This window comes from Diabrotica undecimpunctata, chromosome 1 (assembly GCF_040954645.1).
Source record: "Diabrotica undecimpunctata isolate CICGRU chromosome 1, icDiaUnde3, whole genome shotgun sequence".
Classification (NCBI taxonomy): Eukaryota; Metazoa; Arthropoda; class Insecta; order Coleoptera; family Chrysomelidae; genus Diabrotica; species Diabrotica undecimpunctata.
The window spans coordinates 198835506-198849995 of NC_092803.1; the positions used below are offsets into that span (position 1 = coordinate 198835506).

Consider the following 14490-nt stretch of genomic DNA (forward strand, 5'->3'; position numbering starts at 1 on the left):
TTAGGGCCTACTATAAATTTTTACGATTTTTTTTTTCAGTAGGCTGGGTTGCAAAATTATTATGCAAAACCTATCCGACCGATCTTAACAAAATTTAGCGTACGTTTTAAACATATTAAAAGGTTTTTCTAGGCGGAATATGGAGCTTGTAGGTCAAGTTTAGAAAGTCGAAAACATTTAAAGGATTAACTTCATTTTTTTGTACTTTTTTTCCAATTATTGCTATTTTTTCAACAATAAACATTATATTTCCAATTTCTAGCTAACAAAATATTATGTAAAATTTAATAACGAAACTTTTAACTTCTTATAATTTTTTCTCTAGGATCAATATTTTCCGAATTATAAACGAAAATAGGAGCAAAAAAATGAGAAATTTTCAATTTTTTTCAGATTTTGTTAAATAAAAAATTTAGCACAGGGTTTGCGACTGGCGCATATCATGATTATCGATATTGGGCACATCCTGAAGTGATTCCAGCAAAAAAATAGCTTCCTATGGAAAATGTCCAATCCAAAACAGATCCCGCCTAGACTAGTATTATTATACATTTTTGTATTCAGGAAAATTTACAATCTTGTTTTGAAAATTATATACGGTTAACGATCAATAATTATGAAATTAATATATTTTTAAAACAAAATCTTACCTCCTTTTTCGGCATTGGTGATTGTAACCCAAAAATCAATAGTCTTTTCTGGCCCAAGCTCTTCATAGTCCCACTTCTTTTTCACACGAACTGACCCGTTGGGATCGACCGTCACCCAAGGATTTTCGTCTCTTATTTTAAACGTTTCCCGATCAGTTTCTTTTTCCAACTGAAAAACTACCCGGCCGTCAGTTTCGCCATCAGTTTCGGTAAATTCGATTCTCTTTGTCGGTCTCACAGCGCGAGTGACACGTCTTTTACTGCGATGTAACTCAACTTCTTCTAGATGTTGAAAATCAAAATCGATGTCAACCTTTGAAGATTCTGCGGGCTTAAAATGGAAAATGACCTGCGCGGGTCTTGGAGATGTTCTGCTAGGAGTGCGTAAGTCATGTGCTTCAACAACGAGCTCCAATTCAACTTCCTCAATGGGTTCTTGGGTGAGAAGCAAGTCTCCAGTTTGAGGAACTATAACCAAGAAGTTTGTAGGTGTTGCCAGTCTATACGCGACTTTGTCACCGTCCGCGTCCGTCGCTTCTACTCTACCGACCGAAGAGAAGCGTTTCCACGTCATCGTTACGTTATCGCCGTCCATCGTATCGTCACCTACAACAAATCTGTACACTTTCTGGGTAAACACAGGGCTATTATCATTTTCGTCCTCGATATCTATCACGACATTAGTCACTGCCTTGTTTATTCCAGTAGGATCAACTGCTTGAATAGTCAGCACATATTTGCTAGTTTCTTCTCGGTCCAAAATCTGCGAAGATACTATATTAACTCCTCCCAAATCTTTACTTATCGTTACATTCGGAAGAACGTCACCAGTCGTACTATCTTGCAGCTCAAAAGATTGGCCGATATTGCCTGCGATAATAGTGTAAGTTATTGGTACTCTCAAATCACTGGTAGCTTGTAATAATGGCAAATCACTAACAGCAGTACCAGCAGGAGAATTTTCTGCAATATGACCAGATACATCTTCGTCAAAATTAAAGCTGAGCATATTTCTTCTATCAAGGACGAAAAGCTCAAGTTTATGTTTGGTGCTTATATTTCCTTTATCTTCCATTACCACTAAATCTATCGGGTGATTGACTAGGGAACTCACATCGGATGTAGTCATTATTGAACCGTCTTGTAACATGGTAAAAAACTGCGAAAAGTCCGAATCCAATAGTTTTAAATTTTCGGAATTATTAAACTTTTTAACACTGTACCCAGGATGAGCATCGTGAGGAATAACCGACACCGTTTTTGATGCACAGATCAAAATTAACGACGAAAGAATCGCCAACAAAAGCATATTGGTATTCATTTTAAACGATATTAATGGTTTTTCACGTCATTGGAACTCCAGTACCTGGAAAAAGAATAATTATATTTAAAAAAGTTGAAATATGGAGTTTCTTTACATTTATTATTTCAAAAACAGCACATCATTAAATCAAAATTTTAATAATATCTAAATTTTTTATTTCAATTTCACTTTGACGATTTTAAATTTATTAATAATAAAAATACTTTTGTGTAAAGAAGCAAGTTCAGAATAGATAAATTTTTTATTTATTTTTCTTACGCTATAAACGAAGATCTAAGTTTTATGTTTTAAAACGTGGTTACTTGTTTTTTTGCTTCACAATACATTGCAGGAGGATGGGCGGTGTGAGCTGACTAGATTGAGTAAATTATTAAGGATTGCAGTTGGTCCCAAGCTCGGGTAAAACAGAAGGGTTGGGCGTAAGATTAGTAAACCTACTCTACAGGAACTCGGTAGAAAGATAAATTATACAGTCTTTCTAATGCGCGTAGACCAGCAGAACAAAAATAAGACGAAATTAAAGTTCTATTACAATATAAGCAGTTTAAAGTTTCGTGCTCAAACAAGGAGTGCTTAATTTTACTTTCGTATAACAGAATTAAAATTGAATTTCAATGCCCACTTTTACCATACCTAGTGACTTAGACGGCGCAAAATTAATCTTAGAACACCGGTACACAATAGGCTCGAAGGACCCGTTGCTTAGTTCGGGTAGATTATGGGCGGGGTCGTTCGTAGAGGTGAAAAACGTGATGAAGAAAAGATACTACACAATAAAGAAAGGGAAACAACTCTCTAGAAAAAGAAAGGGTGTCACTGTTTTAAAGTGTTTAAATCAGCAAAAATATTAGCGGGATATACACAATTCAAGGAAAAAAATGTAAAGTAAAGTTCACTATATCAACTATATTTAAAAATATTGACATAGTAAATATCACAAAATAGACATAGATAATGAATATCCAGGTAAAATATTCAAACAAAGTAAATAAATATCGTATGGAACATCAGATATTGATAAAGTTATTATCGTAACATTATAAGGGATGCCTTATTGATATCTTTTGATAATTACCTACTAAATCCTTTCTTTAAATTGATTAACTGTGTTGGAAAAATAGAAAATACAAGAAATAGCTATTAAGTTTCAAATATGCAAAAGAACAAATAAAATTTACTGTTTAGTTAATCCACCTTGAGTTAAACATGTTTAAGTTTAAGACTGTATATGGATATTAAGCAACATTAAACATTAAATATTAAATAATAATCCCAATTAGGTAACTATATTTAGTCTCTTTTTGTGTTGATAATTTCCTGCCATGAAAGAACTTCACTTAAATCATCGAGTAAAAGTAAAGAATTTTGTATTCACATAACGTCTGATAAAATTATAAAATAAATCCACTGTATGCTAACCTGGCTCAACTTTCTTATGATAAAGGCTGGATATTAGTAAGAATACTGATCTTATTTGAAGGTGAATTTGAAGGTGAAGGTGAAAAGCGGATCTTTCCATCTCAAATTGAAAATGAAAATGAAAAACGGAAAATGAAAAGGATAGCCAGAGATAACCTATATATAGGAAAAACATCCGAATAAAAATTTACCGTTGTATTGATGAGTGGTCGATATTTGACGAAACTATTAGGGTGGTCGGAAATGAACTTTATCTAACGAAAAGTTAGATTTGTCGACCGGTCCGCCTAATGGACGATAAAAAATTCAAATACTCCATTCGTCTTTGAGAAATCATATTCAGTATTTGGAATCAAAAGTAACCTACAACAGTGAACGGGTAAACAACCCCCAAAGGGCAATAGAGGTTTAAACGGTTTATTACGGTATTAGAGTAAGTGCCGAAGGACCTCACGATTAGTCGAAATATATTAGTCTTAAACTATAATTATGGGAAAATATTGATGAGAATTAAAAGGCATTATTTATGTACAGGGTAAATAGGATTTCATTATTTTATAATAATAACCAAAATTAGACAAAATATAATAGAAAAATTGGTCTAAGGTTAGTTTATCAAGGTTTGTCGCAGGGATATGTGCTTAGCCTTCTGTTGTTTAATCTATATACTATGGATCTACATGGTATGGGTACTAATTGTAATATTTTACAATACGCCGATGATTTCTGTCTTTACACTTCTAAAAATTCTTATCAGGAATGTATTGACTCAATCAAACGGATTATGTACAGTGCAAGAGAATACTTTCTTAACCAAGGGTTAAATTACTTCGAATAGATCCGTTGTGGTGTTGTTTACTCGTCATCGCTTACCGAATATATCCAGTATTAGAATTGATAATCTAAGTATACCTGTCCAAAAACACTATACTTATCTCCGCGTCACACTTGATACTAAATTAACATGGGAAGAACATATTAATAACTTTCTGGTCTGGTGAAAGTCTTTCTGGAGATATTCGAAATCTCATCCAACGGTCGGTTGAAAACATCCATGTTTCATTTAAAGTACCCAACAATCTGGGTCAACACATATCTAATTCCAAAGATTCCATCAATTATATGGATCGAAGTGGAGTGTATAGATTAAAATGTTCAGATTGCAATGCCTCTTACATAGGTATAACATGCAGATCACTATCCTCACGTTCTCTAGAACACATAAAAAGAGAAAATACTTCCACTTTCTCTCAACATCTCAAAGAACACAACCACACCCTTAATATCCCAGAAGACGTTTCACTTATTCACAATATCCCCCAAAAAAATTTCCTTAAATTAGACTTATACGAAGATCTTGAAATTCTCAAAGAAAAACAAAAAAGCCCAAATTGCGTCAATCGTCATGTATCCTTCAATCGAGACTTCCTCCCTCTACATCGCCAACTATTTTCATAACCTTCATCCCCAACTCACTTTTACAAAAATCTACATTTATCACTATTCGTTCGCCAGATACCCATCTTCTTTAGTCCACTCCAAAAACTTTTCTGTCAACACATCACACTCTCAATCAGTCCTTGTCTCTCTCTATTAAACCCAAACTTCTAGTCCGACCCACTATACCTATTGTTGTCCATGCTTCTTGTCGGCACCTCCAAACCTTAGACTATTCTTCATCCCTTTCAAACAAACCTCTCAGTCCTCATTTCACTCTTCCACACAATCCCCCCTTAGGGTTTGGTTGAGGTTCTCTGGGGATCTCAGCCTTCTGCATTCTTTCCGTATCTCACATTTTTTCAAAAACAATATAATTTTCTTTTTTCACTTAATTTCAACAGAGCCACCTAAAAACCATTTCATTTTCATAATTAAGGTTTATATACACCTGCAAATCATCCAGCTTATAACTTATCTCTTTACATTTCTCATGTACCTAGTGTTGCTTTATGACAGATAGGTCCTTTTTTTAAGTTATAAGTTGAGTACTATACATACAACTTACTACAAAACCATGATCCAACCATCAAATTCTGTTTATTTTATACATAATGTTAAACATAATTTTTGTTTTACTTAATTTTAACAGAGCCAACCCACAACCATTCCATTTTCACATTTCAGATAATTATACACCTGCAACTCATTCAACTTATAACTTATCCTTTTATATTTCCCATGTACCTAGTGTTGCTTATGACAGATAGGGCCTTTCTTAAGTTATAAGTTAAGTACTATTCTATCAACATATTACAAAACCATGTCTTAACCATCAAATTTTATTCATTTCACATAATAGTTAATAAAATAAAACTTCCACACCACTTAGTCTGTTAACACCCTATCAGATATTTAATTTCATGTACTTATAACTTAATAAGTTTTACATTTACCAGGTACCAAATGTTGTTTTTTGACATACAGGGCCTTCTATAATCGAGTTATTAGAATTTATATAAAGTTAAATTTCACATGACCATTACACTACAAAAGTTTTATTCCATTCACACAAGTACACTTTCGTATTTTAAATACATTCATTCTTATTCCACCAATATCAACAAAATATCAATAACTCAACCTTCTACATGTATCTAGTTTCTATTTTCCAGGTACCAAATGTTGAAGAAACATAAAGGGCCTTATATTAAAATCTTTATTTCACTACACTACCACACACATGTATAGTTGGTTGCCTAACTATAACCACACAATCTTTTCTCCACATTTCATCTCATATACATAACTTTAAAATAACAACATTGATGGTTGATACTGTTATATTAATTTAAAATTTTTTTACTCTAACAATTTTAAATAACGTTGGCTTTTGTCTTAAGTAGACACATACAGTTATATTGACTACTCTGTTACGACTTCCGTCCTAACTTGTCAACATTGTCATTTCAATCAGTTGCTTCCATAAAGTCCTCGTAGACACACCGTCTCAGGACTTGCAACTTCAACGTGGAGTCATATGTCGCCATGTTACCTAATCCAACGGTAACTTTAACATCATAAGTATTTATAAGATATAATGTCGAACAAATGTAAATAATTATTTGTTAACGGGTTTTTACCCATATATTTAGTGGCTACATTCATGTACTCCTAATAAGTATTAACCACACTTTTCTTTATCCTTGGTCAAAATTTTAACTTCATGTTTTTTTAAATTAAGTGGTTACATATTTTCTAGGACACCGATGATGGAATGATGTATTCCGAAAACGTTTTGTCTAACACAGCCCGTTTGGGTTTTTAAATATATACCTTTTACAAAGGATTTTAATTAATTTTTTAATATATGGTATACAGCCAAATACAGGAACGTAGATTCCTTGTGGATATTAATAACTGTTTAGTTAAATGCGAAAAAAACCTAAATGTTTTAACCGTCACCAATAGGGCGGTAATCCTAAGGTTAATCTAATGTTTTATAGTGCATATATCTGGTCAATTCTTGACTATGGTTGCTTTTTGTATGATTCTGCTTCAAATACTAGACAAAAAAAATTAGACTGAATCCAGTACAAAGCTCTGCGTTTAGTTTTAGATGCACTTAAATCTACACCTACTAATAATCTATTAGCCGAATGTATGAAACCTACATTACATTTAAGACGTCTTTTTTTACCAGAAAAGTTTATCCTTAAATGTCAAGGTAATAGCCAAACCTACCTATCGCAAAAAATATCCGAAATATCTGTGTATAGCTTAATTGACAAATGGTGGCATAACAAAAATTCTCCAACTTTAGCTATAGCATTTCCTAATGTTTCTTTCTATTTAGAAATCCCAGCTGAAACTAATTTCTTCCAAACGAATTTCAATATTCGTTATTCCAAAACCAAAGTTTATTTCCCTACTTTTGATGATAACAACGCCATTCAACTTCAGAAACAACTTATCAAATTTAATAAACCATATAGGATTTTCACAGATGGGTCGATATCCATTTTGGGCGTTGATTGTGCGGTATATATTCAAAACAATCCATAACATATTATGTTTAAACTAAACCAACAATGTTCCATTTTTTCCCCAGAACTGTTTGCAATATATCAATCTCTGGAATGGACTATTGAGAAAAAAATGTCTGATGAACAAATAGTAATCCTGTCGTATTCAAAATCTGCGTTATCTGCTTTATATAATTAGCATAAGCATATTTACAAAAACGGTTTTATCGGCAAAATTTTAGAAAATCAACTAAATCTACTTAAAAGAAATAATTCAGTCTCATTTATTTGGGTAAAGGGACATGCTGGTATCTCGGGTAAGACCAAAGCAGATTATTTTGCTAAAGAAGCGGCTTCAAAAGGATTAAAAATTAGTTTGCTCATTAGAAGTGATTTAGTCTCCCTGTATAAACAAGAATTAAAAGAAAACTGGAAAATTGAATGGAATGTTTTCTGTAACAGAAGTAATAACTTTTATACAAAAATTCACCCTCTTTTTCCTACTGCGCCTTTTGCTGCAAGAATTCATCCCAATAGAAGAGTATATTCAATGTCTGTTAGATGCCTTGTTCATCATGCTACTGTTAAAGCCTATCTTCATAGATTTAATTTAAGTGAAACAGAACTCTGCGATTGTAGTGGTAACACTGACGATATCAATCATTGGATGTTCGGGAATATATATATAGTGATGCTGCTATTGAGCGTCTGTTGGAAAATCTGATAAAAGAACAAATACCTCTTTCTCAGAGTCAATCTTCTATTTAATATATCCCTCGTCATAATATTAAGCTTAACTGAATTTTTTGGGAATATTTAAAACGGACTAAAAGAAAAATTTAGGATGGAATGTGTAATGTAAATGTATAAATATAGCTTTATTCCCTCTGTCTATCCTTACGTTATATATTTACCTCCTGGCCGTTGCCTGTCTTGTGTTGTAATAAAGTCGCTACGAAAGGCACCTTAGCGTGAAAAGTATCCCAATATTATGTAATCTCTTGTTGGCTCTAAATATTCACTTCAAGTTGGTTAGGACCCTGAATTTAACGAATGAAAGTATGGTTTCTTGTTAATCTACTGATTCTTGTGATTATGCTTTGCATAACTCATTATTCCAAGTTTGCAGAAACCAGTGACGACCAGAACTTTAAAAACTTTTAACCAACATGTTGCGTGAATGACTCTGTATATTTCATACTCAATGTTTATCAATTTACATTATGATATTCAATTATTATAAAACATAATACAAAGTTATTTTATTAAAAAAATCCCTAATGTCGTATTATCAAATTAAGAAAACCGTACATTTTTAATTTGAGAACCGCTGACTACCTGAGGCAAAGCTGAACAGACACTTTTATTACTTATACGACAGGCTAAAACGATCTTACTATACTGATGTTTACATTATATTTTTAATTTACTTCTAGGCGAAGAACTATTTTGTTAACAAATGCAATAGGTCAATACATCAATAACAAATTCAAGTAGTCAAATACATTATCGTGGCTGAATGGACCAAGTTATCCAAAGCCATTATTTAAATAAAAAAAAATGATAATAAGAAAAGGAGGAAAACGAAATAAAACACTTAGTAATAGAGGACCCGAACCAATATTAAATAGTAAAAATACTGAAATATTTGAAAAACAATAAGAGTTCAGTTTAAAATCAAATAACGATGAAAAAAAAAACAAAGTAGACAAGAAAATTTAATAAAAACCAAAGTATATGAAGTTATTAAAAGAATTTGGTTACCACAACAAATATTACAAATTCCAGTTATTTATTGCCATTTGTTTTATTACATATAACAGTAATTTTTTGAAAGTGTTGTTTATATTAATTTATATATGAGTATTCCATTGTGACAGTTTATTATGTATTAGGTGTGCTAATGTTTTATGTGCAGCTACACACATGAGTTTAAACATAAATACAAAATTCACGTCTGTGGTTTATTTTGTAATTTCTAAATAGAGTAAATTTATTATTTATTGCTGTTAATTCTATGCAGTCGTATATAGAGATCATTTATATTTCATGGATTGCCGATTTGTTTGAATAAAATAAACCGAAGTTGTCAAGAAGAGATTTATGCGACAGTTCTGGTAAAACCGATTAATTTATCTAAACTGATATAATAATTTGAAAGATCTTTTGTTTTATTATTTAGGAATTTGTTTCGTTAATTGTGTTCTTATGTCTTTAAATCATCATCATAAGTGGCTCGACAATCCGTTGTGGATCTTGGCCTGTTTACAAAGTAGTCGCCGTTCCTGTCGATTCCTGGCAACTTCCCTCCATCTTCCACATCATCAATCCATCTTCTTCGTGGTGGTCCTCTATTTTTTGTGCCCTCTTGTCCCATTATCAGACAGAGTAGTTTTAATAACGTGAATACAACGCCAATAAATGAAAATAAAAGACTATGCTCCCACTGCAGATAAAGATGAACAAGAGATCTATGATTCTAGAAATAACAAAGAAATACGAAATTGTTATTTTAATATTACAGCAAGAGTTTTTTGTTTACGATCCTGCACCTGTGTTTTGTACTTCTCTGATCCAAGATCTTTTCAAGATCTTCGGCCACTTGTTTAACTCATTTGTTAACACTATCCTAAAATCGAATTTAAAACTCATGCCGGCGGCCATGTCCAAGTGAAAAAGTCCAAGTTGAGAAAGTCCACAAAATGACATATTTGGGAACTGTGATAACGGATCAACCAGATCCAGACATAGAAATAAAACGTAGAATAGCAATGACTAAAACTACTTTTATGAAAATGAAGTCATTTCTTTGCAATAATCATCTCAGTTTAGAACTAAGACAAAGAATGGTTAAGTGTTTGTTATGTTTGGTCTGTACTTTTGTATAGTGCAGAAGTGTGGACGCTAAAAGTATCGATCATGAACAAAATTGAAGCATTAGAAATGTGGGTTCATAGACGAATGCTGAAGATACCTTGGACAGCAAGGAAAACTAATGAAGAAGTGCTAAGCAGCGTCAACAAAGATAGAGAACTGCTAAAGACTGTTAAACATCGAAAAATGTCTTATCTGGGACGTATAGTAAGGGGAAGGAGATATAAAATATTACAACTGATCCTTAAAGGCAAAATAGAGGGCTCTAGAGGTGTAGGAAGGAAACGGGTTTCTTGGTTGTAGAACATTTGAGAATGGACTCGGACATCAAATGCGGGACAATTATTCCATATTGCAGAAGATCGAGAAGCCTTCGCAATGGAGATCGCCAACGTCGGATAATTCTGATATGGTACGCGAAGAAGAAGCCGCCGGCCAACGCATACCACTATAACTTTAGGACCGCCCTTTATCCTGTGACATTCACAGCATTTACCCGTGAGTACCGACGAACTACACGCCGGTTTAATAAAATTTGTTGTATGGTATCAACACAGTGTCACGTCGGAACAACGTGTAACAACCTCGTGGCATCTCTGTAGTCTCACGCCATCCACAACGTGTTAATATACCTACCTATAATACCTATTAAAATCCATTTAATCCGAATAAAACATGCCTTCGAACACACGACAAGATATCTCAAAGAATTAGATAAAACAAAAAGAAAGAAGACTAATCATTATCATCAATCGCGTCCTCTGCTAGACATAGGCCTCTCTTAATGCTGTCCAGTGTTCTCTACACTGAAGTGAATAGAAGTGTCAACTTCCATCCTAAAACTCAAAGACAATAAAGCCCCAGGAATCGATAAAATCTGTTCGGAAATGTATAAAAAAAGGTGGTGATCAACTTTTGCAACAATCCATAAACAAATAGTACTTATATGGCAGAATGAATTGGTACCAGAAGACTTCTTCTTCTTCAAGTGCCATCTCCGCGGCGGAGGTCGGCAATCATCATAGCTATTCGGACTTTTGAGACGGCTGCTTGAAAAGTTTATTTGATGTACATCCGTACCACTCTCTCAGGTTGCGCAGCCATGACATTCTACGCCTCCCTATGCTTCTCTTTCCTTGGATCTTTCCCTGCATAATCAGTTGGAGCAAGGTGTATTTCTCTCCACGTGTAATATGTCCGAGATATTCTAGTTTTCTTGTTTTTATTGTATTTAAAATTTCCATTTCTTTGTTCATTCTTCCCAGAACCTCTTTGTTTGTGACGTGTTCTGTCTATAATATTTTCAAAATTCTTCTGTACACCCACAGCTCGAATGATTCCAGTTTTTTCATTGATGTCGCATTCAAGGTCCAAGATTCCATTCCATAAAATAAAGTCGAAAAAACATAGCACCTCGCCAACCTAACTCTTAGTTCCAGTTTTAAATCCCTGTTACATAGCACTCTTCTCATTTTGTTGAAATTTGCTCTAGCTTTTTCTATTCTTATTTTGATCTCCTGATTGTAATCATTTGTGGAGTTAATCATTGTTCCCAGGTATGCATATTTGTCCACTTGTTCGACGTAAAGACTGGCTAAAGGTAATAATATGTCCGTTGCATAAAAAGGGTGATCAACTGGAGTGTAAGAACTATAGACGCATTACTCTGTTGGCATCTCCGTATAAAATCTTTGGCAATGTATTGTTTGAAAGACTTAAACATTTTACAAAAATTTTAACGATAAAATAAGATCGTACACAAAAGTTGCTGCTTCTGTGGAAAGAAATCCATACTATTATATATCTGCATTATATAATCCAGATTTCAAGCAGTTGTCAATACTTCTAGAATATCTGATAAGAAGATTGTATGAATTCGACTGTTTTACTTTGCGAATTCAGCACCAAAACATTTACTACAGAAAAAAAAATGGTTAATACAAATGACACCAATGCGGAAATCAAATATTTTCACATAAAAACTATATTATAGTCGATATTGTTTTAGTATAGAAAAATTCACATGAGACACCATTTCAATTAAAAATAATCTTGTGGCTACTGTCAAGTGAGATAGATTAAAAAGTTCGTTGGTCTATAGTGTTTTCTTTCCCTTAAGAATTCCCCTATTCTATCAGTAAAATGAAGCCCTCATCTTTCTCTTGCCGTGGGGAAAACTTTATTGATTTTTGCGCTGGCGGATACAGCCGTTTGGGGGTACGCGTAGGAATTTATAGGGTGAAGTTATTTATCGAAATATTGACAAATCATGTTTTGTCGTATGAAGTATTTCTGTAATGTAATTTATCTTATATGAGCTTGTTATAAACCTTAAAGCGTAGGTTTGTTTTATTAATTTGTAAATTGTAGTAATGTTTATTACTTGATCAGTCGATAAACCGATATAAGTATGTTCTTCTTGGTCACTCTTGGAAATAGTTGCAAGAATGTAGTTGATGTATATAGATTGATACATTGAAAAAATCCCACTGGTAATATCTATCTACATAACAAGTCCTAAATAGCAGGTCTATTTAGATTTTAATTTATTATGTTAGCCTTTTTGGTTTCTGGGCAGTGTTTGAATCAATTTTGTTTTCAATGAACTTGCAAATGTGAATATTTTTAACCCTCGAGGTTAGGTTTAATATGAATGAGCGCTTAACCACTCTTTCACTCTACCATAATGGTCTATTGTAGCCCATCCCTAGATTCAAGTTGTCCTTTTTACGAAGTCTATTAATTTTACGTGACTGATCTATCGCAGATAATATGGATCATTCACCATTCCAAAATATATTTTGCTAAAGAAAAACATATCATTTTTGGTACTAAGCCTTACAGCGTCCTTGATAGATATCTCTAATTACAACCGTACCCGATATGGTTGTCCAAAGAAAACAATGACAGCTTTCTAATAAAAAACAAGCAGAACGAGAACTTAAAAGAGATTACTAAATCTATACAGACATCTTTACTAATGAATCTACATCACCTGATGGTAGTGTCTGCTCATTTATTACTCTAACATCCATATTTAAATTTAAACTCCTCGAATATTCCAAAACCTATGCCTATTCAACTCTTTTATATACACTCCACATATTCTCATCATCATCATCATCATTAGTGGCTCGACAATCTGTCGTGGATCTTTGCCTGCTCACAAAGAAGTCGCCACTCCTGTCGATTCCTGGCAACTTCCCTCCATCTACTGACCCTTAGAATCTGTATGTCTTCTTCTACATCATTAATCCATCTCCTTCGTGGTGGTCCTCTATTTCTTGTGCCCTCTGGTCTTTAAAAATGTTAATCTCTTCGTGTATTCGTGATCTGATAAGATATGTCAATTCTCTGACTTGCTCAAAGGTATGGATATTAATTTGACAGACAAACAGATTTCATCGATTCCTGGGGCTTTATTGTCTGAGTTTTAGGACGGCATTTGACACGTTTTCTCTTGTTGGGTCTTCACTGTGTAGTTGACGTTATAGATTTTGTTGATTGTCTACTACACATATTCTACTCTTTTATTTTCTCTTTATTTGCAATAAAGGTGAGGACTGAGAAGCGTGGACGTTTAAACGGGTGTTTCTTTGGCGCCCAACGTGGCAGTTTATACTTATGTTTGGAGCCTAAGCATTGACATTTATAGAGGCCACGTTTATAGAGCCATTTCAGCCAAGACTGAAAGCCTTCAATATACAGACCTACAGATTGCTAATAAAATGAGATCAGATCATCGCAAAAATTATTGGTAGAAGAACTTAAGACAATGATATGGGTTGAGGATAATAAAACTTTTCAGGGAGGTGACAATGTCCAAATAGCGCTGATTAATGATTTATGTGGTAAATGTAACGGCTGTATATTCAAAATAAAAGAGGTTTATAAGTATATATCATCGATAAAATTTATATATACAAAATTTACATTTTTTGGAAATTTTTAAAACGAAATTCTTGTTAATTAGTAGAACTAAATTACTCGACAAGAAAGTATACATATCAAATGCATATTTAGAAATTCCTTAGAGAACTACGCGTATAATAAATAACAATGATATTCGTCTTTCTTAAAAGTGCCTTCTTCTTGAAATGAGTCTGTATAATTTAAAGAAAAAGCTGCACAGTTGGAAACCTTTTACTCTCCAATTTATGTCTTTTAAGTGCATATTAGAGTCAGTTCTAATATTAACCCATTATAATAATGTATTCAATTGTATTGTAAAATATTTCGTGATGATTTACAATGTATGAAG

General features: G+C 33.2%; 1 protein-coding gene across 1 annotated transcript in view; it reads right to left on the minus strand.

The window, feature by feature from the left end:
• Window positions 1–633: 633 nt before the first annotated feature.
• LOC140437004 (neural-cadherin-like) overlaps window positions 634–14490 on the minus strand; it is a 68591-nt gene continuing 54734 nt past the window's right edge. The window contains exon 2 of the mRNA XM_072526220.1: window positions 634–2016. Within this exon, the coding sequence (XP_072382321.1) occupies window positions 634–1971 (1338 nt within the window). The 5' untranslated portion in view covers window positions 1972–2016. The remainder of the gene's footprint in view (window positions 2017–14490) is intronic.